This window comes from Pungitius pungitius, chromosome 2, assembly GCF_949316345.1.
Source record: "Pungitius pungitius chromosome 2, fPunPun2.1, whole genome shotgun sequence".
NCBI classification, from domain to species: domain Eukaryota; kingdom Metazoa; phylum Chordata; class Actinopteri; order Perciformes; family Gasterosteidae; genus Pungitius; species Pungitius pungitius.
This window is the reverse complement of record NC_084901.1, coordinates 18730789-18755089: the sequence shown is the minus strand read 5'-3', so window position 1 is coordinate 18755089 and position 24301 is coordinate 18730789. Positions and strand designations below refer to the sequence as shown.

General features: G+C 46.9%; 2 protein-coding genes across 5 annotated transcripts; one reads left to right on the top strand and one right to left on the bottom strand.

Moving 5' to 3' along the window:
• Nucleotides 1-3242: 3242 nt before the first annotated feature.
• On the top strand, nucleotides 3243-6409 carry f9a (coagulation factor IXa). Its single transcript, XM_037460874.2, has 8 exons — nucleotides 3243-3387; nucleotides 3513-3694; nucleotides 3776-3800; nucleotides 3929-4042; nucleotides 4523-4657; nucleotides 4733-5028; nucleotides 5127-5250; nucleotides 5621-6409. The coding sequence occupies exons 1-8, from the start codon at nucleotides 3324-3326 to the stop codon at nucleotides 6214-6216; spliced, it is 1536 nt and encodes a 511-aa protein (XP_037316771.2). The 5' UTR covers nucleotides 3243-3323; the 3' UTR covers nucleotides 6217-6409.
• Nucleotides 6410-6517: 108 nt separating this feature from the next.
• On the bottom strand, nucleotides 6518-24248 carry mcf2a (MCF.2 cell line derived transforming sequence a). Of its 4 annotated transcripts, XM_037460871.2 has the most exons (30): nucleotides 23729-24244; nucleotides 19821-19889; nucleotides 19620-19734; nucleotides 19183-19273; nucleotides 17814-17933; nucleotides 17236-17352; nucleotides 16789-16938; nucleotides 16478-16593; nucleotides 16279-16393; nucleotides 16032-16151; nucleotides 15680-15871; nucleotides 15415-15606; nucleotides 15071-15245; nucleotides 14184-14260; nucleotides 13803-13888; nucleotides 13617-13683; nucleotides 13353-13468; nucleotides 13065-13134; nucleotides 12867-12959; nucleotides 12617-12709; nucleotides 12207-12332; nucleotides 11892-12116; nucleotides 10840-10932; nucleotides 10587-10665; nucleotides 10167-10230; nucleotides 9116-9216; nucleotides 8851-8963; nucleotides 8390-8502; nucleotides 8143-8243; nucleotides 6518-8059 (listed from the first exon to the last, which is right to left on the bottom strand). In XM_037460871.2, exons 1-30 carry the CDS (start codon nucleotides 23841-23843, stop codon nucleotides 8025-8027), a joined length of 3339 nt encoding a protein of 1112 aa, XP_037316768.2. In that variant the 5' UTR covers nucleotides 23844-24244; the 3' UTR covers nucleotides 6518-8024. The 4 variants fall into 4 exon arrangements, 3 of the variants coding, with proteins under 3 accessions (XP_037316768.2, XP_037316769.2, XP_037316770.2); XR_005119673.2 differs by lacking the exons at nucleotides 6518-8059; nucleotides 8143-8243; nucleotides 8390-8502 and adding an exon at nucleotides 9781-9965 and having other exon boundaries at nucleotides 8942-8963; nucleotides 23729-24248; XM_037460872.2 differs by lacking the exons at nucleotides 19183-19273; nucleotides 19620-19734; nucleotides 19821-19889; nucleotides 23729-24244 and adding an exon at nucleotides 18619-19145.
• Nucleotides 24249-24301: the final 53 nt, after the last annotated feature.

Genomic DNA, 24301 nt, shown 5'->3' with positions numbered 1-24301 from the left:
CAGAGGTTGAGTGGAAAAGGTAAGGTGCATTGACACAGGGTGGATAGAGAGTCGAGATCAGACAACGGGTGAGTGATGCATGTTGGGTTATAAAGGAGTGCTGGTGATTGGGCTCAGGTGGAGATGATTAGTAATCAGGTGACAGGGATCGGGTGATTGAATGAGAGGGAGGGGAATGGGATTGAGTGGGAGGCGATGTTGAACGGGATGAAGGTGGAATCCTGATAATATTGCTAGTAAGAATGAAAAGTTGAATTAATGACCAAATGGACGACTGAATAATTTACTGTTTTTGGACACATTTCATAAACGGCCACCATTTCTTTCATCAGATTCTATCTTTAATATGGTTTTTGAGCTGAAAGTGTACATTCATCAGGCCAGTCAGTCCAAAATCTATTTCAAATCGCATGGTTAAGAGCCACTCGGCACGCTGCACACTTGTAAATCTGTTGCACGGGCCGACAGACCAACACCACACCAGCGGGGGCTGCTTGATTTGTATCTCTGCAGGACCGAAAACCACCCAATGTGTTATTGGTGGAGGAGCCCAGGATGGATGCTGGGGGGGGGGGGGGGGAATTAATCCTTAAAATCATTCTCTGGAACCGGCGGTGAGGTGTTGGAGAGTGATTAATGCGACGGCGCTGCTCGTGTGCCAGTGTTTGTTGTTGTTAGCCTGATTCGGGCTCTGAGCGGGGCCGATAAGGTAATCAGGCCGGGCCGGTTACAGGGGAGCCGATGACTGTGGACCAGCAGGAGGTTGAGGAGAATATGTGTCCGTATTCTGTGTAATGTGGTTGGGATTTATTCACAATCTTCTGTCTCTCAATGCTATAACACACGTGGTCATCCTAAATCGATACGTTGATGACTGCAAATCCGAAGAATGTTTGCTCATCCGCATTGATCTCAGTTCCACGGGTCGCAATGGGGGTCACCAGGTTGTTATCGAAACTAAAGAGAGTGAGGATCAAAAGGATTTTAGGGTCTGTCAGGCTGTATTTAAGCCATCGGGCCTTTCCCTCTGGTGATCAACTCTCCATCAATCCACTAGCAGGTGCGTTATTGGTGCGTTTTACAATGTAAAAAGTTCAAAGCTCTGTAAAATGGACTGAAAAGTCATCTCTTGACATTCAGCAGACAAACTGTGAGCTTTGCAGGCCCATTTTTGACCGGGAGGAATGGGAGCTCCACTTTTCATTAACGGTGGCTGAACATCCGGAAGCCGGCAGCGTCTGTCAGCTCGGCTGCATCACGGCTCACGGAGCCAGAAGAAGACTTGAGCTCTCCTTTGTGAGGAATTCATAAAAGCACAAAAGGTGTCTGTGTCGACGCGGCCCGGCTTCAGCCAGGCTTTGCACGTTGACTCTTGTCAACCCGGCCAAATGATTTGTTTTTATCCACCTTGACATATGGTGACTTTAGAGACGAGAAAAAACATCCCACTCGGATGATTTACACATTTTTCTTGTCCTATGAACTAATTAGACAAACAATTTCTGCGCGCAGGGCTCACACGCCCAGTGAAACCAGTGTGGACTCAAGCGGTTATTGCATTTCCCCCTGCATCTTCAGAGTTGTTATATCAATGGATTGTATCGTCAAAAAGTCATTAAGAAGTCATATTACTCTATGTCATTAATAGAAATGTATGAGAAATTTCATAGAGGGGAGAAATAGTTTTATAATGCTGTGAAAATATCACGGTAAAGTGTGTCATAAAAATGAGTAGAAATAAATGTTAAACATGTGCCATGCAGAGGTAGAATCTTTTAAAAGGTATACGTGTTATTGTGTATAATATGTCTATGATATGTTATGAAATGTCATACAAATTAAAGTTTATAACTTAAACGTAAAAAAAAAACTCACAGCACAGTCTAATGTGTCATAAAATATCATTGTATACAATTATCTAATATGTTATTAAGGCAAAAATAATCCCATATCGTTGTAGTATAATATACCATAAAAATCAGTTGAGTAGAAATAAAGTCTCTAACTGTACGGTTGTCTTTGAACACATTCTCCCGCTGCCCTCGTCTGTACTTTGCAAAACTCAGATTCACAACTACAGAAGAAGTTCTTCTTCGGCCCTTTGCCAATGACACTGTGTCCCCGCAGAGAGGCCGAGGGCTTGGGGGGGGGGGGGGGGGGGACACAGAGAATCAATGGCACAGAGCGAGCATCACAGTCTCTCTCATCCGTAGTCAGTCACCGACCATTTTGCTCCCTTCTATCCATCGCAGCACCCTCAAAGCCATCGCCTGTGTAGATAATAGAAAACAGCAGCTGCTAATTCCTCCTGTGCTCCGCTATTAGGCGACACGCTCACATTTAGAAATGTGACTCAACCAGGGAGATGTTTCGTGCTGTAGCTGGAATGATGGAGAAGCTCTTGTATCGAGCGGACGGTGTTAATTACTCAAGCGTAGTTAATTATTCAGCCCGTGAACGATTGAATGGAAATAGAAAGGCCTCCGCTCGATAGTTGCGAAACACCGGAGAAGGCTTTGGACTCCCTTTGGGGGGGTTCGGTACCCGGCGATGGGATGGATCGGGTGCACCAGACCACCAGGGTTCCACCTCGGGTCGGCATTGGCCAATCAACGGCAGCTTCTCATCATCCTCAGCTCCGATTGATGGACCACTGACACACTGCATTATTTGAGGGTAAAGTGTATTCAAAATGAATGCATTATGTCTTAAGGATGTTCTATGAACAAACAGCTGTTCCTCAGCGCTGACGTGTTCTTACTGAGAGATGATGAACAACGGGGTTCATGGTCCGCCCCCCTGCGTAATGACTGACTGAGGAGTGTGCACGCCACCTTGTGGCCAAAGGTCTAATGCGCATACTATGTGGGCACAGGAAAGGGTTTGGAAAGACGAATTTCACCTCGTTTTCTCTCGTTTTCTCAGTGCGTGGACTTTTTTTCCTTTAAATGTTGTAAAATGAAACATTTTCGTTTTGTTCTAAGTCACATTGCACTATAAGTTCATTATGTAAATAACTAAACTATCACAACTCCCTTTGTGGTCTTTTCAGAGGATGTTAAATGGTAATTTCCGGAGGTGGACTTCGGCACAGAAGTTGTCATGGTAACAGACGCGCTGTGCACCTGACCAGTGCTTGCTGGGAACCTAATGGGAGACAGGTGTGGTTGACCTGTTATTGGTCCGTTGTGGTTTTCCCCCACGGGAATCTGTGCATGTGCATGTTGACCCACTGGTGCATCAGACAGGATGTGCAAACAGAGCTCTGTACTTTGGAGCAATGGTCCACTGTGTGTCAGTGTCAGGAAACCAGAGCTGTGGGAATGGCACCGGTTTATTTATCTTACTTGACTCTGCTGCTTTTGGACTTCCAGCCACTCTATGGAGGTATTTGGGGTTTTCTTTCGTTCAATGTACACCGAAGAGAGCATCTCCACACTGCACGTAGTTGGTCTTCAACGATGAAGAGCGTTGCTAAGACACTGTACCTCTGTTGGTGTCGCCCCCTCCAGCTCCAGCCTCCGGCCCGGTGTTCCTGTCCGGCCGGACAGCCGACTCCGTCCTGAGGAGACACAGGCGCTACAACACGGGATTGTTTGAGGAGCTGCTGAAAGGCAACTTGGAGAGAGAGTGTATGGAGGAAGCATGTGACCGGGAAGAGGCCAGGGAGATCTTCGAGGACGATGAACAGACGGTGGGTATTTATCTGTTCATTTTGTACATCTTCTTGTTTTCTACTGGCTGTCCTCACAGAGACATTACTCTGTGTTCTCAGAGGGCCTTCTGGGCGACATATAGAGGTAAGAACTTTTTTATTAACAATATTCTCCCGGAAATTCTAAATGTCAAGAGTGGTGACCATCTCCTGAGGTGTGTGTGTGTGTGTGTGTGTGTGTGTGTGTGTGTGTGTGTGTGTGTATTCCTTCAGATGGCGATCAATGTGAATCCAGCCCGTGTCTGAACAAAGGGTCCTGCAAAGACCACATCGGCTACTTCACCTGCGCATGTCTCTCTGGCTTCACCGGCCAGACCTGTGAGATCAGTAAGTGAAAGTTAGGTGGCTCGATTTAGAACTTTCATCAAAAGAAATTAGATTTTTATGTTACATGATTCCGTGTTTCTAAGAATATGAGCTCAGATCTGAGTCTCAAAGGAAAACAGACAGAAACTATTTTTTACCCTTCTTCTGTTTGTAAATTAAATCAATGACTTGCAGCGTCTGTCTGGTTTTAGTTCCCAAAATTAGATTGTTTTCTTCTTGTGGGATATTCTGAAAATGGCCATCAAAGTGCCCTCTCTGTGAGTAGTGACTGCACCCACAGGTGATAAGTGCCCTGAAGGGATGGATCCACAGTTCAAAGTCATAAAACAATAGTTTTATACTCACAGGCACAAATTGTGCATGTAATAATTCCTCTAGTCCATGCTGGCCATCAGAAGATCCTTTTCAAGGATTTCTAATCCAATGAATGACATCATTTTGAGACTAAATCTGAAAAAATATGTGTTTTTCTCTCCCCAGGTCTGGCAAAGCGCTGTGACGTGGACAATGGCGACTGCATGCACTTCTGCGAGTCAACGGGGACCTTTGGAGCAAAATGCTCCTGTGCGAGCGGATACAAGCTTCTGCAGGACGGGCTCAACTGTGACCCAGAAGGTACCAACGTACGTTCGGCCTCAATTTAGTCTCCTGTTTACCACGACGACGCCTCCCTTTCTCTCGCGTCGCCAGACGATTTCCCCTGCGGCAGAACTGCCCTCACGAAGGCCAGCGCACCAATCAGGAGGACTCTTTTGGGCCGGGGCAATGAAAGCCTGCAGAACACCACACACGCCACGACGTCCCCTCCCTCGGCTCCCTCGACGCCCCCCGTCGCTGCGAATCAGTCTGCGGAAAACCAATCTCGAAAGAAATTGCCCCGGTGGGTTCACGGTGACGACGATGACGTCCAGACCGAGGAGGAGCCGCGGCCTTTTAAGCGCATTGTCGGCGGCGAGGCCGTGATCCCGGGAGAGATCCCGTGGCAGGTACGAGTATGCACGCGAGGCTTTGTTATGATGCAACTGCAGCGTGTTCCTGCATCCATCCACAGCTTTTCCCCCCGCGCTTGTTTTTGTTTACCCAGGTGGCCTTGATAGGGCGGCCCAGCGGCGAGTTGTTTTGCGGGGGCTCCGTTCTCAGCATGTGGTGGGTCATCACCGCTGCTCATTGCCTGGGGGGGGAGGCCGGCTCCTTCTTCGTCAGAGTGGGTAAGACTCGCTGCAAACAACGACTGACTCTGCTGGAGTTTCATCCCGGCGAAGGTCAGATGGAGCTCAAAGTTGAGCAGGTCGCTTCATTGATGTCTCATCCATTTTTACAATTGAGTCAACTAGACAGGACAAAACCTGGTTCTGGCCTTCTAGCTGAGTCAGAGGATTCGCAGGTTGTTCGATAGACAAAAATGAAGATCTAGGTTTTGGACAACCATCTTTTATTTTGTTTTTTTTAGCAGTGTACAGACAAACAGAAGAATCTGCAGATGTACAGTCGCACAAGGAAAATTATTTTGCCATCTGCTTTTATACATTCAAAGTTAAATCGATTAAAGATTTAGTTCCAATGTCTCCACCGGCGCAGGGGAGCACAACATCCACACGGACGAGGGCACGGAGCAGGACCACGAAGTGTCGGAGCGGCACATTTACCCTCGCTACAACGCCAGCGCCAGCCTGTACAACCACGACGTCGCCTTGCTCCGCCTCCGGAGCCCCATCGCGTTCTCCGCGACAGTGCGGCCCATCTGCTTGGGGCCCGGGGCCTTCGGCGAGGCGCTGGTGAAGGAGTCCTCCCCGGCCACGGTCAGCGGCTGGGGCCGAACGCGCTTCCTCGGGCTCACGGCCGCCGCCCTGCAGAAGGTCGAGGTGCCCTTCGCCGACCGGATCCAGTGCAAGCGCAGCAGCGCGGCCAGGATCACGCAGGGCATGTTCTGCGCCGGGTACCACGACGAGGCCAAGGACGCCTGCCAGGGCGACAGCGGTGGCCCTCACGCCAACAGCGTTCACGACACGTGGTTTCTCACGGGCATCGTGAGCTGGGGCGAGCAGTGTGCAAAGCGGGGCAAATACGGCGTGTACACCCGGGTTTCCCTTTACTATCGCTGGATCAACCACGTGATGAGACCTACTAAACAAAGGGTGCCATTTGACCTTGAAGACCCCGACCTCGATTTTTAAATGTTATACATTTTAAGAATAGAACGCTCAGAAAATGCTTCACAGAATATTCATTAGGTACATACAACTAAAGACGTATATCATCTACAGGAGAAGTCTGCATTATAAAAAATGCACTTGTACACATATGTAGGTGTGTTTAAGACAATCAATGTACATATGTCTATGTATCAAATAAATGTATCAAACCCGATTGTGTCAAGTGAAATAGAAAAACACAGCGCTGCCATCGTATGTTACATACATGGTACATGTTACATACATGTTGTGCAAGTAGTGGTGCTCAGTAACAGAGTAACAGTGAAAAGCTGCATGATTTTATTATAGAAGTTAGCTCCCATTGAAACAAAAATACAGAAATAAGCGTGCATGAAAAAAGAAACCACAGTCTTAGTTATCAAACAGTATCGCATTACTACCAATTATTGAAATAAAAGATTTAGTTCTTTACCGAAACTGAAGCCATACAAAAGCGAGCCAGTTCAGAACAGCTGCTCAGTGTTTAGTTGCCATGCATTTTACCTCTAAAAGAAACATTCACCAACCCGCTGAGGGTAATTGGCTCTTCAGGTTAATATTTCAACCAGTTTTTTTGTTTTTCCAAGTGGAAAATCTGTGCAAAGTCTGCAGCATTTTGGATTAAAGTTTCAAAGAAACCATCTGATTGTGTTAAATAAGATACGAATAAATAAATGGGTTTTTGCTCCCTTTAAAAAAATGGAATCGTATTTACATTCAGAGCTGCATAGTTACCTCACAATATGAAGGAACAAGATGACAGTAAAATAAATAACCACATGGGAAATGTGCTGCTTTCTGTACTTATTCACATGTCAAACAGAGTGAATTTAAAGGCAGCCCTCTGCCAGGGTCTCCATTTGAAGTCTGCAATCCATATTCAATTAAGCGTTCAACACAGAGGGTGCATTTCGTGCTGGTGGTATGATCCCTTTTTAAAGGGAACGCCAGATGAACCCAGCTGTAATGGTGCTGTGAAGAAAATACACAATAACGGGGGCCAAGCAGAGAAGAAAACACATTCTGGAGACAGTAGGTGGATTCTTTCGTTTTGTCTCTCCTGTGCATCCACCGTTTTAAAGTGCCTTTTGGATATTTGTGAGGTCAGGTCAAAGCAATAACAGAGTGTTTCATTTTGCAAACAGTGCGTACAAGTAAGTAAGAGCAAGAATAAAAAAGGCATTATGGCATGGCACATTTTGGCATTCTGACTCCGAGGCTGTGCAGAAGAGCGGTGCCTTGAGGAGGAATTTAATACAATGAAGTCATTCAATGGACAAATATCAAGTAGCTACACAAAGAGGAAACGGTAAGGTAAAACAAATGTTAAAAAGTAGGTTTATGTACAAAAGTCTCTGCTTTAAGAAACGTTTCAAGCAAATCCCGGGGTGCTTCCACAACACAAACCACTACTTGGAACGAGGAAGACTCCGCTGATTGTGCCTCGACCTCACATCCCGACTCTGTTTGAGATACAGGTTGGATTCTCCTCACCAATCAGAAAGAAGGAAGACCAATCAGGATCCAAGATTCAGCTTTTGAAAACAGGCTGATGGGGCCAAACAGTCCCTGAGCCTTTGCACCGGTGCCACATCACACCTCCGCCATCGAAAAGACGGCGGCCCTCGGAGGTGCTCCGTCGCAAGCTGGAAGACAAAAAGCTGCGTGGGCCCCCCGCGTTCTTCTCTTGGACCGTTGCTCTGTGCTGGAGGAAGCAGACGTTGCCGGGGAGGGAGGATCGGTGACGAGACACCTACGGTCCGACAGATTCACATCCCGTGCTTTCTCCTCTACGGGGAGCTGAGCTTCCTCGCCTTCGGGTTTACTGGGTTTAAAAGAAAATATCACAGACTGTTACAGAAAAGAAAAAAGGGTTGGCTCGGCTTTATATTGTGGTCTTTTCTTCACCCCTTAGTCTGGTGTTTCCCTGACTGCTGTCCACTAGAACCAGCTGCAGGCTGGAAACCGCTATGAAGCCCTCCTGCTGCCCGCTCACATTCTTTACCAGCCTGCAGGATGAAGAGAACCGGGAAATGGTGGTAAGAAATAAAAAATAAAAATAAAAAAAAAACACATTGCTACCTACTTTGGCCAAAAGCTGTATTTTCCCAAGGGGCCATTTTCACGCCACGTTACGTGTGTTCTGGAAACTCACCAGCGTCCCTTGTTGTCTTCAAACTGCAGTTGGATAACGTCTCCACATTTGATGGCGATGCTGTCCGGTCCATTTTGAAGGCAGTCAGCCAAAGCCCTGTATGTACCTGGGCACTAACCCCAAAAATACCATGTTCATGAGCAAAGCAACTAGAGATGTATCTATATAGTTTAAATGACAATTTAAAGGAATTATTCATTAAGAGAGTATTTGTATTATTTAAAATGATTAAAATAAAAGTATAATAAGTGAAGTGGTTTCCTAACCGCTTAAAGAGCCGGGTCATAGTATGGAAGGAATTAAAATAATGATGTCGAAATATGTCACGAAAAAGAAGTAGGTTCAAAACGTGATAAAAAACGTATAGTATAGAATATAAAAAAGTGTAGAATGTCATAAACGTAGTATGAAAGTTGTTCTTTTGTCAACAACGAGTTCTCTGTCTTCACTGTGGTCCTCACCAGGTGCACCAACGTCTCCCCCTGCACGTCAGACCGGTGGAAGGCAACCCGACCTCCAGACCACTCCTCCAGACCCTCGCACATGTCGACAGAACCATGAGCTCCGGGCCAACCTGAGGAACACACACATTTACACTTAGGGCTGGTACGGGTACTGATGAATACATTTATTCAACAGTTTCTAAAGCACGTATTTAGTAAACTATTACTAAATTAAAGTATCAACTTGATTGTGTAACACAAAATACAATACAATCCCCCTCACTCTTGCGGTTGTGCAGGTGTTTAGAGGAGCGAGTCTGGGGGTCCGGACTGCTCCTCCCTGACTCAGTTTCCTCCGAGCTCACTGACGCCCTCTGCTGTTTGCTGGGGGAACAACACAACAAAAAACAGGCCACGTCAAACGCTTCATACAGTCACGATGGACGTTGTCCTCAGCCACACCATCCAGGGTCCGCTCTGGTCTCCCCTCTGGCTTTATAGCTGGCCCCAGATTAGTGTCAAAGGGACAAATCCATCCTGTTGTCTCTGTCCTCTCGGGCAGCCCCCACACACAGCAGCCCAGAGTAGCCTCGTGCAAAGCACATCTGTGAAAGTGTGGAGTTGGACCTTCGCATCTGGTCAAGATTCATCACAGAAAGCTGTAAAATGTATGCAATGATAACCCCAATTCTTTTACATGCGACATTGCAACCGTTCAGCAGTGAGTGTTCATGGAGAGCATGTTCACGGCGCCGTGGGGGGGGGGGGGGGGGGGGGCAGCTAAGACACAAGCCTTTCAACGCGGGGGAGGAAGTGAAGGGGTCAGTTATGAACCAGAATGGAGGTTACAGCGAGAGCGTGCCGGTGATGTGTGCAAACACAGCGGCCCTGGGGTGGGGGGGGGGCGGGCAGTTCATGCCGGGGCGAAGCGAGCCCGGCTGCGTTTACCACAGGGCATTTGGGCGGGTCAGTGTCTCTGGGGGAGTTGGCGAGGGCGCTGCTGGGGCCGTTGCCGGGGGCTCCGGGGACGGGGGCTCCGGGAACGAAGGCACAGAAACGCGTCGGCCGACAGCGAGACGGAGTCCAGCCCCGGCAGACAGCCCCTGGGGGCCCCTCCTGACGGCCGCATGCCCCTGCAGGTGGGGGGGGGAGGAGGAGTCGAGGTGGGCAAGTGGACAGCAGCGGACGAAAAGGGGCCCGCCCCACTTTCCCAAAACACCAATAAACACAAAAAGCTGCTACTGGAGGGGTGGGGGAGGGGGGCAACGCAGAGATGATACCATCACATTCACTCAAGCTGCGATAAAACATAAAAAAAACAGTCAGACACTGACCTCTCAGACCGTGGTGGAGGAAGCTGCATGTGTCCAACCGTTTGGCCGTGTTGATTTGCTTCGTCTATGAAGAGAGAGAAAAAGGAAGCATTGTATTTAAATCTAAAGACAAGATGTTTTTTTCAATGTATGAACACATGATGTTTGCACATTGGCCAAATCCCAATGTTCCCAAAGTCCTTGAACCCTGAATCCAACGTCAAAACATGCGTCATTCATTTCATCCTTTTTAACGTCATAATGAATTGAAGTGTTCATAAAAAGGCAGAATAAGACTGTGAGAGAGCCTCAAACAGAGGCACTTTGTAGGAATGCGTATTAGCGCCTGCGGGTCTGTGAGTGTGGAGATTGGGATTGGGATTGGGATTGGGATTAGGCCTTAGATCCCTTGACCCACATTAACACCAGTTTTACACAGACCTCTCAATAGCTTCTGCTGGTTGGTCAGGATCCTGCGGAGCTCATTGAGCCAGACGGTCTTCACCTGCAGTGTAGGAGCCTGAGAGACAACATAACGGGCTTTATTTACCAGGCGCAGTGTGCAATCTATCAATGTGGATTTCAGTTAGGTAACAAGCTCATTTTACTAGCATTTATGTAGAATGTTGCAATATGAAATGTGCATCACGATTTCAGTTGTAGTGTATTTAAACTGCTGTAGATTCAACGTTACCTGCACCACGTACACTTCCTCCCTGCCACTGTACCAGATCTCAAACTTCTTCACATCTCCCTTGACGTTCTCCGTGATCCCCACAGCAGACATCTGCCAAGAGACATACACTGTTTACACCTCCACACACACACACACACACACACGGCACTAAGATGAGCGTCGTGCATCAGACTTACATCATGTAACACATCTGTCCTGTCACACACACACAGACACACACCTCCGCTGTGCGACTGCTTCCTCCCCACACCCTCAATAATAAATCAAGAGCAGGAGCGGCAGCTGCTGGTGTGACACACGTCCACCCGCACAACAAAAGACGTCTCACAGGAATCCACGGGGTTCAGTGGGCAGCTGGACGACTTCACACTCCCGGTGTCTCCGGAAGATAATTCACTTCATTACTTAGCGCTAAAACTTAATTTGAGGTCAAGTGAGTGATAATAACACGAGTGGTTGCATTTAACAGAGGTAATATAATGTTTTACTAAAGGATTAGTGTGGCTGGGGTTTTCAGATTCAATGATGAAGTGGATTCGTTTAGTTCATAAGTCCACTGCAGCTTTTAATCTGGTTTATTGTTCAAAATAATGTATTGTTACTTCATTGTTTTGTTTGAATTATTTTGCCTGATGTTTAAATAGTTTTATATTAAGCCTTTTCGTATTGCCTCGTAGTGGAAATAAGCTGTACAAAATGGGCCTTTCCTCGCCTTAATGTAACTTTTAAAAGAAAAACAGATTCAGAATGTATCTAAAGCCTTTTTAAAACTACACACAAGACATGTTATCCAATTGTATAATCTATAGTAAGCAGTTAATAGTGTTTCAGGATGATTCAATTATCATCGTCACATATTTCAGGTTAGAAAAAATATGTTTACACCCATCTGAGTCAGTGCAGTGCACAACATTTATTCCATTTATTCCGCTGTGTGCTATGGGCTCACACATTTAGAGCGTTAAGAGATTATTGTTTAGAGGGGTATCAAATAAAAACATTCACGGTACACCCCCCCCCCCCCCCCCGGGACGGAGACAGAGACCGACCTTCAGACAGTGCTTGAAGCTGTACGGCGGGGTCTTGTCTCCTCCTCCTCCTCCGTGCTCCTCCCTCCGCTTGCAGAAGAGCAGAGCTCTCTCGTACAGGAAGAGGTGTCTCTGCATCGGCTTGAACCGAGCCAGCTCCTTCATGCGCGTGGGACCTTTCTTGTGGCCGATCCACACGCTGAAAGAACCCTGCATCAGCACGCGGCCCAGCTCGCAAATGTCCCCCTGCAACGCGAGGACAGAGAGGACGTCAGCGGGAAGCCTCTGCTGCGAGTTCATTCCCCCCCCTGTGGGAAGATGTCCGCGCGGTGTCACCTCATATCCTGTGATGGCTATCTGATGCATGGAGTCATTGACTGATTTGAGCAGGTCCAGCATCGCCGTCAGGGCCTCCTGCAGCTCCGAAGAGCCCTCGCAATCTGCACTGTATTTGAGAAGTTCCTGAGCACACAATCAAAAGAACACACGGGTAGAAGAATGCACACGAATACACAGAAAGAACAGACAAACACAGTGCTGAACAGTGCACTCTAGTGATAACAACAGTAAAGTGTCAATCAAATCTATTGGCTTCATTATGCATAACTATCAAAGACATAAAGGCATTTTCCTGCTCCCGGGATGGAGTGTTTTTTCAAATTTAACGTCACATTTTATGAAAAAGAAAGCTGCTTCACATACATGATGCAGGTGTGTGCATGTTTGTGAAAGGCCACACGACTGACCTTAAGCAGCAGCTGGTACTTGGTGAGGCGCTGCACTGGCTTCAGGAGGTAGGAGTCCAGGCCCAGTTTGTGCTCCAGCTTCTTCTGACACTCCTTCACCAGGAAGACGAATACAAAGATCGACAAATGCAATGTTGGTCCACAGCTTTTTAGTTGTTACTGTAAAACTAGGCTATGGTCTAGAACACAAAAATGTACAGTACTTGTGGCAGGAAACATTTTTTTTAAATGAAATTGTGGTAAAACTGACCTGAAAGAAGCTGCAGTCTGAGAACTGTTTCCACAGCGCATCGGAGCGTGGCTTATTCTGGCAGTAGCATTCATACATTTGGAAACTGTCTTTCTAGGGAGACAGGAAAGACAAATCTGTTTGACACATTTGGTAAGAAGCAATGCAAGAATGAGTCAACTGCAAAGCAGCCACACGACATAACATGTGTCATCTCACCCGTTTCAGGAAACAGGCTCCCACCCTCTCAGGAGCCTCCAGGCATCCCTCCAGGTCCTGAAGGAAAACCCTGCATTTGCAAAAAAAGAAAAGAAAAAAAAGGAAAACGGAGTCAAAGGTCAAGGATTAAATAGCAGAACATTAAGACGTCCCTCAAAGCAAAACACTTCAAAGTAAAAGTTAAAAATACTCTGAAATGATGTTAAGCTGCACTCCAAGGATCCACTAAATCAATATATTGCTAATCTTCAGTATATATTGGAACCACATTTGTCTTTGATAACTTACCTGCTGTGAAAGTTATAGATCTCAGGCGTGTTTCCAAAGAGGATGTTCCTCTTGCTGCGCAGGATCGCAGGCAGGAGCCCTGACAGAGAGGGACTATCCATCTCAGCCCTGTACCCCTGCAGCATTAAATCGCAGCAATATAATCAAGGAAGTATGTGGTTTATGCAGGAGACATGTAGTCAACAACAGGCATCCAGTACAAACCATAAGGTCTTTTCTATTATTATGCCGTTTTTAAAGAAAGGGGAATGTGTGTTTTCTCACCAGCAGAACTGACAGCAGCTCCTCCACATAGATTCTCTCCGTCTCTATTAGTTCCCTCATCACATGACTGGGATGCAACACACAAACACACACACACACACACACGCCCCGGGGCCGTTATTAGCGGAGAACAAAGAGAATCACAAACCAAACAACATCAAGGGCAGCAAGACGCCGTCTTCTCACCGCTTCAAGATGTCGGAGCTGTCCTCTCCATCCAGACCGTAGGACACGCAGCTCCGGCTCTCCTGGTAGTCGTGTATCACCTCAATCTGAACGCAACACAGACGGACAACGCTGACACCTCCGTTCAGATTCGAAGAAAATGTAATCAACTGAACAAATGATTGGACTGGAGATGAGAAAAAGAATGAGAAAATAAACATTTTGGGGTTCAACAAAGCTGCGATAGTGGAAGGAAATTAGGGCTGTCATGACGTCACACGACACGTTTATTGTGGAAAAAGGTATTCATTAAAAAAAAGGAGATATCTACAGAAAAGAAAAATCATTTTGGTCTTAAAACAAACTAAGACAAAGAAGTAAAAGCCTCTGGTATTTGCTCACTTTTCTGGAGTTGGGGCTCTTTCGGGACGTTCTCTTCCCGGGCAGAGAGAGGTCGAACGTGAATTTCAACCCATCACCTGCAAAAGTCACATCGTCAGCAGCAACTCACTGCACTGAGCCGCTGCAATCACGTGATCTAATGATTCCACCTTTTTTTCTATTTCTCAGTAACCAAAAACACACAAAACATCTCCGGAAATCGATGCTAATAGGTTTCCTTCTCTGGAGATGCACCTTTCGAGCCCTGCAGCTGAATCCTTACATGGTCATCCAAGCTCATCTGAGCACTGCGGCACGTCGCATTAATCAGTGTGCGAGCATGCGCATACGTGCGAGTACCTGTGTGCATGTGATGAATACAGTCCTGTTCATTTCCTCCCTTACACGGCTGCTGTCTCTTGTATCAAAGAGGGTTCATGATCAGTTCGTATTCTCTTTCGTGTTGCTTCATATCACGGATAACAGAGCATTAACGACGTGAATGGACATTTAAAAAAAACTTTATGGGATAGAGGCGCTTTCGCTGGATACAACAGACAAGAAAAACACACACTAAATTAATTGGGCAACACTGTATGTATACTGTTAGCTTTATGCTACGTCCCTCGAGACACAAAGGGAGATGGAAGGTTCTTTAATACATGTGAACCACATATGGCTTCATATCAGCCTTCCTGCCTAATAGAGCAGTCGGGTATTTCCCAGCAGACTGATTATAACCTCTGGCCCCATTCGAGCTTGTTTGTAAAGGTGGCCCACTCACCCTGAAGCATCTTAGGATTACTCTCAGGGACCTTGTGATGTGTTCATTTCACATGGGGGGGAGGGGCGGTGCAGCTCACTGAAGATAAAAGGCTGTTTATTTGACTGTGAACAAATGAGCTGACCATGTTTGGGGGAGAAGAGCGGGGACTTGGAGGTGCGGGGTGGGTTCTCCGCCCTGGGGGCCACCAGTTGGATGGGTCGCACGTGTTTATCGGCCAGCTTCCTTAGACAAGCCTGTCGGCTCTGGATCATCTGCTGCACCGCTGCGTGCTTCTCAAACGTTTTCCCAATCTGGGCCTAAGGGACACAAAGCTAGGATGAATGCATTTGTGATGATTTGTGATTTGTATAATTCTGGTTACGAACAGGTCCATATGACAGCAGGAGGTCAATGCTGAGTTACAACCTCAGCTTCGACAATTCATCCTTGAGTCAAGACTGCAAACACGGCGCCTCCCTCACTGACCTGCAGCTGAGGTGTGATGACAGCTTCGTACTCGATGGCCAGGACGTCCGGTCCGGAGCTCAACAAAGACGGCGCCAACTCCAGGAACCTGTCAATGTCCCTCAAAGCCGCCTGGGCCCCCTCCTTGGACTGGTACTTCTCTAACAGCTGATTGGCCAGCAGATACGCTCCATCGTCACACCAACTCTGGGCCTGAAGGTGGTATGACAGTAAAGAAATCGGTGTGTTCTGATGTGTGTGTAGATGTGTGTAGATGTCTTAATACCTGTCCAACACAAAGCAGCAGCTGGTGTGTGAGCAGAAGAACCGTGTGCTTGGTCTTGAGAGCAGCATTGAGCGTGTCACAGTGGTGGCGAAGCTCGTTGCAGCGCTGCATTATGAGAGCCACGGCGTAGTGGTGACCCGCCGAAAGCTGGTGTCCGTGAAGGACGATGATCTGAGCTCGAGACGTCACCTCCTGATACGGCCAGCAGAGACACACACACACACACACACACACACAAAAAAGAGGGGTCCATTCATCTGGACACACTGCGGCCACCGAGGCTCTCGTGTCCTTAAGGTTAAGTGCTTCGTGAGCGCCGTTAGTGATATTTGCAGGTGTTGGTTACATCGACCTGTGCACTTGATTCCAGGCTGTCCAACCTTTTGAGAGCCTGTTCGGTTTGAGCCAGGGTGTCAACGGATGTGGAGAGCTCCCTCTCCTGACCCGCCAGGTGCTCCAGACACAGCTCCATCTATAAATCGGGCACACGTGAAACAAACGGCGGCCCTAGAGCCAGCTGACAGGAAAACTTGAGCACGAGACAATATCTCGAATGGAAATGCAAGCACACAAACGTGAAAAACATATTAGAGCCGCACCTCGTGGAAGCTTTGTTCGTATCTAAGCAGCTGCAGGTACTGATGGAGTTTCAGGTGATGCTTCTCGAAGAAACCATCGAACGCTGACTCCATGTCTCTGAGCTGAGCAAGCAGCCTAAAAAAACAGGGTGGGGGGGGCTTTGAACAAACCTTCAAAGCACTGAGTAAAGTATTAAACTATACATTTTGTCTTTTTCACCTCTGCACTGTCTCCCAGTCCAGCCTCACATCCCACTGGGAGTCATCCTCCTTTCCGGAGGTCTCCAAGCTCGCCAGAAGATGGCGACCTTCCTTTGACACCGACCGAATTGCATCCTGTCAAAAATAACATCATAAATAAACAGCATTCAAAATAGTACTTAAAAATACATATATATATATATATATATATATATATATATATATATATATATATATATATATGTGTGTGTGTGTGTGTGTGTGTGTTTATATATATATAATACATTTATTTTTTTATATATGTGATTATAAATGTAGGTGCAACCTTGCCTTGAGTTTCCTGTACTTGTCAGTGTGGGACTCAAGGAGAAACTCGATGGTTTTCCCCTCATCACAAAGCTCTGTCTCTGCCAGCTCAGTGCCAAACCCCTGTAACATCTGTGCAATGTCTTTGACTGTCACGGCAAAACTCTCAATGGCCTGCAGGGGAAGCAGAACGCACGCTAAAAACACACAGGGCAGTGAAGTGGGAACTAGCGTTGGCTCCCAAGTCCTCACAGACAGAAGAAAGAGAACCATTGGTGGATTTCGGTCAGTGTCCTCAGACATATGGAGGAGGAAGCGATAAGGGCATTTTGTATTTCATGGTTATATATGCAGCGGCTTAATCAAACACATACAATATATTGTATGTGTAATGATACAAATGAAATAAAACAACAAGATGATAAAGAAATACACAATCTATTGTTTAATCCTGGTGTGTTTGTATCTTACTGTTCGTAAAACAATCCAGTCGCTATGACAATAGTCCAAAGTTCCTCCAAACTCTGAAGTAAGCTGGTTTTCATCAATGTAGCGCAGCAGGTCGGTGACAGAGCTCAGCATCACCACCTAAAGGTGCAGACCAAATCTGAGACTTCCCAAGGAACACTTTGTACACCAAGAGACGTTCTGAAAGTTGAGCTTATGTATATCTTTAGTGTTTTGGAAAAGACAGATTTCCCTTTAATAGAAAAGGTAGTTGGGGCATTCAGAGGGAGGTGTGATTGGTCACATAAAGAGTCACTAAACCCCAAGGCTGTCCTCATCAGCCACAGTCTAATGGCATGACAAACACCAGATATCGTTACCACTGATATTTCACTAAATTAAGGTAGGTTACTGTAACCATTAGAATCCTCCGAACATAACTGGCTTCATTTTTGTTGTTCTAGAACTGAAATCAACACGTGTTCTTGGTCGTTTCCACCACAGAACATTTTTGATTCATGGAGATCAGGGTTGGATCAAGAACGAGGTGTACCTGGTTGTGATGTGGGACATGTTTGGTAACTGAGGAGGAGCTGCCTTACTGGCATCTTGAGCATGAAGTCCTCTTGGCTGAAGCGAAAGCCAATGTCAGTAACAGTGCGGTGGAAGAAGCTGGTGGGTCGGAGCACCAAGACCAGGTGGAGGTTCCCGGGAAAAGATGCCTTGAGGACGGATAAGAGGTTAGCTGTCATGTTCATGATGAGGATTTGGTGTAAAACTTGTAATGTTATTATTATTATGAGAAGCAACGCAAGCTCTCCTTCGCCACGTCTGACAGGAGAAACTTCAGGTTTAGTCACTCCGCCATTTACACACATGTCATATGCTGCAACTCATCTTCAGGTCGTTTGAGGTCGTTTCCTTTGCATGCATCTGCAACGACTTTATAAAGACTGTAACTACCGGCATGACTCATAGTAAAAACAAAGCAAAGCATAACACATTAAAATTTCATATTTTATCCAAGGTTAAAAAAAAACTGGGACCAAAAGCATTCCCTGCAGCAGGATTCATTTGCAACATGGCCCTTTAGTTTTTTCTCTTATTAATGTATCAGCGGTGCATGCATTCGAAGGTGACACAACCCCTGACATTCATTTGTCCCAACGGGACCAAGAAGGGTCCACCGCTCAAACCAGCATCCTCCGCACCCACCACAAAGCCGCACGTCTGTCAGCTTAGGTTCCGCAGACACACACACACACACACACCCACTCCGCCAGTAGCATGACTAAGCAGAGGTGCGAAGCTCCCCCCCCCCGCAGTGCGCACAGCGGGGCGCAGGCTGCCGCATTCCGACCCAGACTCCTTCACGCTGCGACTGCGACCTAACGAGCAGCTCATTACCGGGCTCCGGCGCATCTTCGCCTTCATCCCCCGCCGGTGAAAGCAATCAGTCATGGTGTCAGAAGCCATCTCGGGGCTGGATGTAAGCTCCCGTGGGACCCCAGAGCCCCCGCGGCGCCTCGGCCGCCGCCGCCGCCGCTGCTGCTGCTGCTGCTGCTGCTGCTGCTGCTGCCTCCTCTCAGGCGGAGGGTAGCCGGTAGCTGACTGCAGTGTTTGCCCTCCCCGTCCCGCCTCCCTTCTTATCCTCTGCTCCCCTCAGCAGCCCGCGTCATCTCACAGTTTTTGCTTACTCATTCATTTGCAGCAGTGAACACTAGAGAGTACAGATTGTTCACGCTTCCCCTTCAAACCGCGCAGAAGTATAAACATGTGTGTGTGCAAAAAAAAAATTGTTTCTGATGGGTGGTGTCCAGGTATTGTAGCACCATGGACAGAGACTCATTAATAAAACAGCAGCCCATGCACACTGTTATATTGCAGCTCCCATGCAATGATTCACCTTATATTATAGTTATAAACATCCTTGATTATTAAATGAAATGGAGAAAAAACAATGAAACTCACTGCTATCCTGGCAAGTGCAGTTTTGATTGAGGCCCAGGTGTCCAATCTTCGGTCTAAAATGACGATAAACTTTACCCCGGGTTGCCTTGTGCTGCAAGTAAAAAAGAGGAAATCGTACATGGCTGTATGGTCACTCTATCCTTGATGATTTGCTTATTTTAAAGCCATCAGAAAGGAAAACGAGAAAAGATAACCAGTCGGGACCAAGTGGATTAGTGAAATAATGTAATCTATTGGTGCTTTATATGAAACCTGCATTAGTTTAATATCGTTCAACATTCACTGCAACCATTCAATGTAAACTCTACTAATCTCAGTATGACGTGCGACCCCAGCTGTGCTAAGAATACAAGCACTGTGCTTTTGGTGCACTGCAGAAGAAGAGAGGGAGAGAATCAGACAGGAATAGATGAAGATGAAGAAGAAGAAGCACGTACCGAGGGATGAGAGTGAGGTATGTAAAGACTTTGGCTAAAGCTTCCTCTGGTATGTCACTGAAGGCAGAGCACTCCGGCAGGGTGATGATGACACTGGAGTCTTCCCCGCGGCCCCCTGAGAAAGAAAATATCATCTGATTTTGAGGCGGGAAAATACAGGCGGGACACACTGATGAATACGTGACCAAAAGGAGGCCTCACCGGACAGGTACGCCACCTGTTTCTCTATGTAGCCCCCTACCTCCTTCAAGCTTACAGGGACGGTCACCTCTGGAAGAAGATAAACACAGGTTAAGGCTTGAGGGATGTATACTGAAAACTGAGATTCTACAAACCGGTCCTATTCTTTAATCAAGGAATCAGTCCTGTCCAAGGAAAATAAAGGAATACTGGGCATCTTCATAGGTCTGTGAGACACTTCATAGGCTTTTTAACAGAGAAGTTCACACTAAAGTCTGAAGCCTTAACACCACAGTGCTCCCATTTAAAGACAGAATCACATGACAATGGAGATCTTCATTGATAACTAACATGCGATGGCATTACTCGGCTATGCTGCATGTAGATCCTGCATCGGAGTTTAAATTAGACAATGACCTCATTAAAATGCATTAGCTCATTTACTGTAAAGCATCTGGAGGGGTGTTGGTGCAGCACGGCGTCTCATGTTCGGTGCCATTAGAGTTCTGAGCGGCCAATAAACGAATACTGTCTCTTATAAAGCTGTCGGCTTTCATCTGCTCTTTGGTGCAGCCAGGAATCACTCTGCCAGAGGTGAGGAGGACGGACTCAACGACATGTCGCGACTATCAACACATGGTCTCATTTATAGTAGATTAAATCCACCGAAGCCGTCAGATAAATACTTATACGTGCACGCCTGTGGTGGATTATCTCATCCCGAGTACGTCAACATGGCTTTCCGGCTTTCTCTCATCAAAAATCATCATCAACAGAAATTCAACAGCATTGAGTCGCTGACGTTCCCTCAATCCATTCAGGCAATGCAACACATCAATCAATGTGTTCCCAGTCAGTCGTTTCATCAGCCATAATTAATAGAGACATCACAAATGAACCTGGGGGAAGACAAATAGAAAAACAGACTCGTAAAAAGAGGACAGAGGGAAAAGGAGAGCGAGGGGAGGTGTTCTTTTCCGTGCGTTGGACTGCGTGTCAGTGACAGCAATGAGCTCCACTGGCAGCGCTGAATATTTGATGTGCGTCTGTAACCGAGAGGAGCCGGACACAACGCTCACGGACGCAGGGTACAGTTACCGCCACGTTACACCAGCGTCTACTGCCTGTGACCCTCGGGAAGGGGAGACAAATATTATGTCATCTAACTGTAATAAACTGGTATTTTATGCTGTGGATCGTGTACATATAAAACAATGTTTGAGACCAGGAGGAATTTTGATATGCACGTTATGAGCGCTGTTACCATAAACACACACTCACACACACACACACACACACACTGAGGACCTCTGCTGTGTTGGCCTCACAGGAAGAGCTGCAAACTGCAATGCTGTGAGGTGAAACGTGTGGTCTTGTGGTATTGTGCTCTCCCTTCTCCCCACAGAGTCATTCTGAGGCCACTGCCACATGAAATGGTTCGAAGTCTGTCAATCTAAACAAAGCAATGAGAAGGAAGTTTAAGCACCGATACGTTCCCTTTTCAAAGCGCACATTTCAAACAGACAAAGGCTTTGGAAAGTGGGAAAACGTGGCGCTTCTCTTTGAGCTGGCGTTCATTCCCCGTCCAGGTGTGCACGCAGGAGGGTTTGCACGGGCTAAAGTCAAATAGGCCTCTGTTTGCTCCTCGGCGCACACAAAGAGAAAGAGGAACGTCTGCCAGTGTGGACGGAAACAGAGATTAGACGGATCAAAGCCTTCAGGCTGCATGCAAAGCTCACCTTTACAGTCCACAAAATGATTACTGCCTCCACTGATTTTATTACACAGCAATCAGCTCACCCACCTTCTTTTTAGGTTGTATTCTTTTACAACATTGGAACAAAGGGAATTCTATTTGACAATTAACAGCTGGGGAAATCCACGTCAGGGTTCTGTGCAGATTTGTCACGGACACATTACATACGACAGTAAATGTTAGGGACTCATACAGCAGGAAGAAGCCGTATTCAAGAGGACACACGCACGGCGTGGACGTCTGATTATATAGAGACCCGGAAAAGCAGAACACGTAATCCCTTGCTGAGAAAGAAATCCCCTCTTGCACATACAGACACGTTCACAGTATACAGAGGCCGAGCCTCGTGCTGCTTTTAGGTCACGGGATGTTTGGCTAAACAAAGCTCTCGATGCTGAAAGGGATTAGAGTGGTGGGCGGCTTCATTCGGATGGAAAAGGGTCGAAGAAAGTTGTGTATTCCTCGCTGGGAACACAAAAACTAAATTGGTTCAAGGCCGAAGAGGCTCAGGTAGAGACCCCTCTCATCGCGTCTTTGACCCAGGCAGCCCTTACGAAGGGAATGTTTGTATGAGGTTGGAGGAGTTGTGGTGTTTTTTTTTGCATTGATTTGACACAAATATATCAAAATATTCAGGTGTGAGTGTTATTTTAGCTTTTCCAATGCGGGCTGCAGATCTTTGTAGTATTTTGTTCTTTATCCTGATCCATGTAGCGTATGCTGTCATATATTGTTGCATGCCTGGTGTTCATCATACTGATGAAAAAAACAAATATTACTCATGTTACATTTTTGCTCAGTGTAAAACGGTAATACTTCTTTAAACTTTAGTTGTCAGTTGACGTTCATGCACTAAAACGAGTTCCCCTGACATTTTTATGGAAGCATTTGAAGTCTCTGTTTCATTAAAGCCCCGTAGGCCACTGAATTAAAGGTGAAAAGCAGTCAAACTGTTGAAGCTAAAGTATGAGATGAAAGGAACCTGAAACACTAGCTAATGCACTGAAAGCAGTGAAACCGTCAGTTGAAGAGTACACAAAAAAGACCACACAAGTGTTATTTGAGAAGTGAGCAACACACTTCAGTTAAAGTAGAAGTTTGTGCTCTGTGAAGGCTGGAGTTTTAGATCGGGTATGTGAGTAAGTTCAAGGAGTTGAATTGTCAGTGGAAGAAAGAATACTTTTGTGTGTGTGTGTGTGTGTGTGTAAGGCTGAGTGTCATGAGTATTGTGTATGGCGAGATATATTGAAAGTAATGGATGGTTATTGTGAAATACAGCAGTGTGCTCCTCATGCTCATCACCGGGTAAGCCTATTAGGAGGTACACTCGGACAGAGGTCAAATTTCATGGGAAAACGTTGCGTGGTATAAATAGAAACTCCCTGTAGGCAGGTCTCGGTTACCTACAGGCCACAGAACCGGAGCCATAAAATAAGTAAAGGCCCATCAATTAAACAATTACTCATGGCGGCTACGATCCAAAAGTAATCCCATTAGCTCGGTGGAAGGAAGCTGCTCCGCTGAGCTGTCAATCACGTCAGGTGCTATTTCTGTCATCATCATTCTCCGATTTTATGTCTGCAGTTTACAAAACGGAGGGAGGGTCCTGTTGTTTGGGATGTTTTTGAAAATAGTCTTTTGGGTAGAAATGTTTTGAAGTTGAATACATTGTTAAACCAACAGCCCCATAAACTTTTTGGTTTCATGTATTAAATGTTACTGCTTTAAGATAAACAGTGGCCTTGTAACTCAATAGACGACACCACAACATACCATTGGTATGAAAAAGCTGAATTATGCACTTAACGTCCGATTTGTCAGCATGTGTCTCCTCCAACCCACATTCTATCAATAGTCAGGCCACAAATCATCACTGTAAATAAATAGCAGTGCATTTGGGCTTAAAATAGCTGACACATTGGGTTGTTTGAGTAAAGCTACAGGAGCAATCAATACGACCTCATAAACTAAGACACAGAGTGCAGCGCTCCACTTAGCGCAATGGAACTCAGGAGTTACAAGTGAACACCGTAAATCAAACCCAATGGACGTCATTCTGTAGAACCGCACTAACAAACAGCGATGCCACATTCAGGGAAACCAAAAAAACAGGTTTCAGAGCAAATGCAGGATTATGTCGTGAACTAGGCCAGCCGGCATGGTGTGTACTCACGCTGCAGGGTGCTCTCCAGCTGGGAGCCCGCCTGCAGGAGGCAGCGGTAGCCCTCCATCGCCCCCTTGGACTCTTCCTCGGGCTCCCCCTCCTCCTGCAGCGAGGCCGGGCCCATTCCCCTTCTTCCTCCGATCACGGGATCAGGCTGGAAGAGGTGACGCCGACTCACATCCCTCCTCGGGGCTCCCTATGCCCGCGGGGACATCAGGCAGCTGCAAAGCAGGGAAACGAAGGCCCGAGCGGGTCTCCGGACGGATCCAGACGGGACGCGCTGCCGCTGGATCCTGCTGACCTTCAGCCGCATGGAGCTCCTCCACCCTGAGCTGCACGGAGCTCCTCCACCCTGAGCTGCACGGTTGCAACGGAAGAGGTGACCCGTCCAAATGAGCAGAACGACTGGTTGTTGCCCCGGCTGTGCGTAATTCCCTCTCTCTCTCTCTCTATCTCGATCAGCTTTGCACGGAGCAGAGCTCAGGAGTCAGCTCCTGTCACGGTGCCAACTCCCTCCCCTCCATCGCGCTCCCTTTTTGCGGCGTCCGATGCCTCCCGAGTAACCCCGACTGTGCTGAAGGA

Bases quoted from the DNA above. Each gene is read 5' to 3' on its own strand.
- f9a (XM_037460874.2), top strand. From the start codon at position 3,324: ATGGCACCGGTTTATTTATCTTACTTGACTCTGCTGCTTTTGGACTTC. The intron at 4,043-4,522 runs GTAAGTGAAAGT...TTCTCTCCCCAG, and splicing joins CGGCCAGACCTGTGAGATCA to GTCTGGCAAAGCGCTGTGAC. The intron at 5,029-5,126 runs GTACGAGTATGC...TTGTTTACCCAG, and splicing joins CGGGAGAGATCCCGTGGCAG to GTGGCCTTGATAGGGCGGCC.
- mcf2a (XM_037460871.2), bottom strand. From the start codon at position 23,843: ATGGGCCCGGCCTCGCTGCAGGAGGAGGGGGAGCCCGAGGAAGAGTCC. The intron at 9,217-10,166 runs GTCAGTGTCTGA...TTGTTCCCCCAG, and splicing joins CCTCCACCACGGTCTGAGAG to CAAACAGCAGAGGGCGTCAG. The intron at 8,964-9,115 runs GTGAGGGGGATT...TGTGTTCCTCAG, and splicing joins ACACCTGCACAACCGCAAGA to GTTGGCCCGGAGCTCATGGT.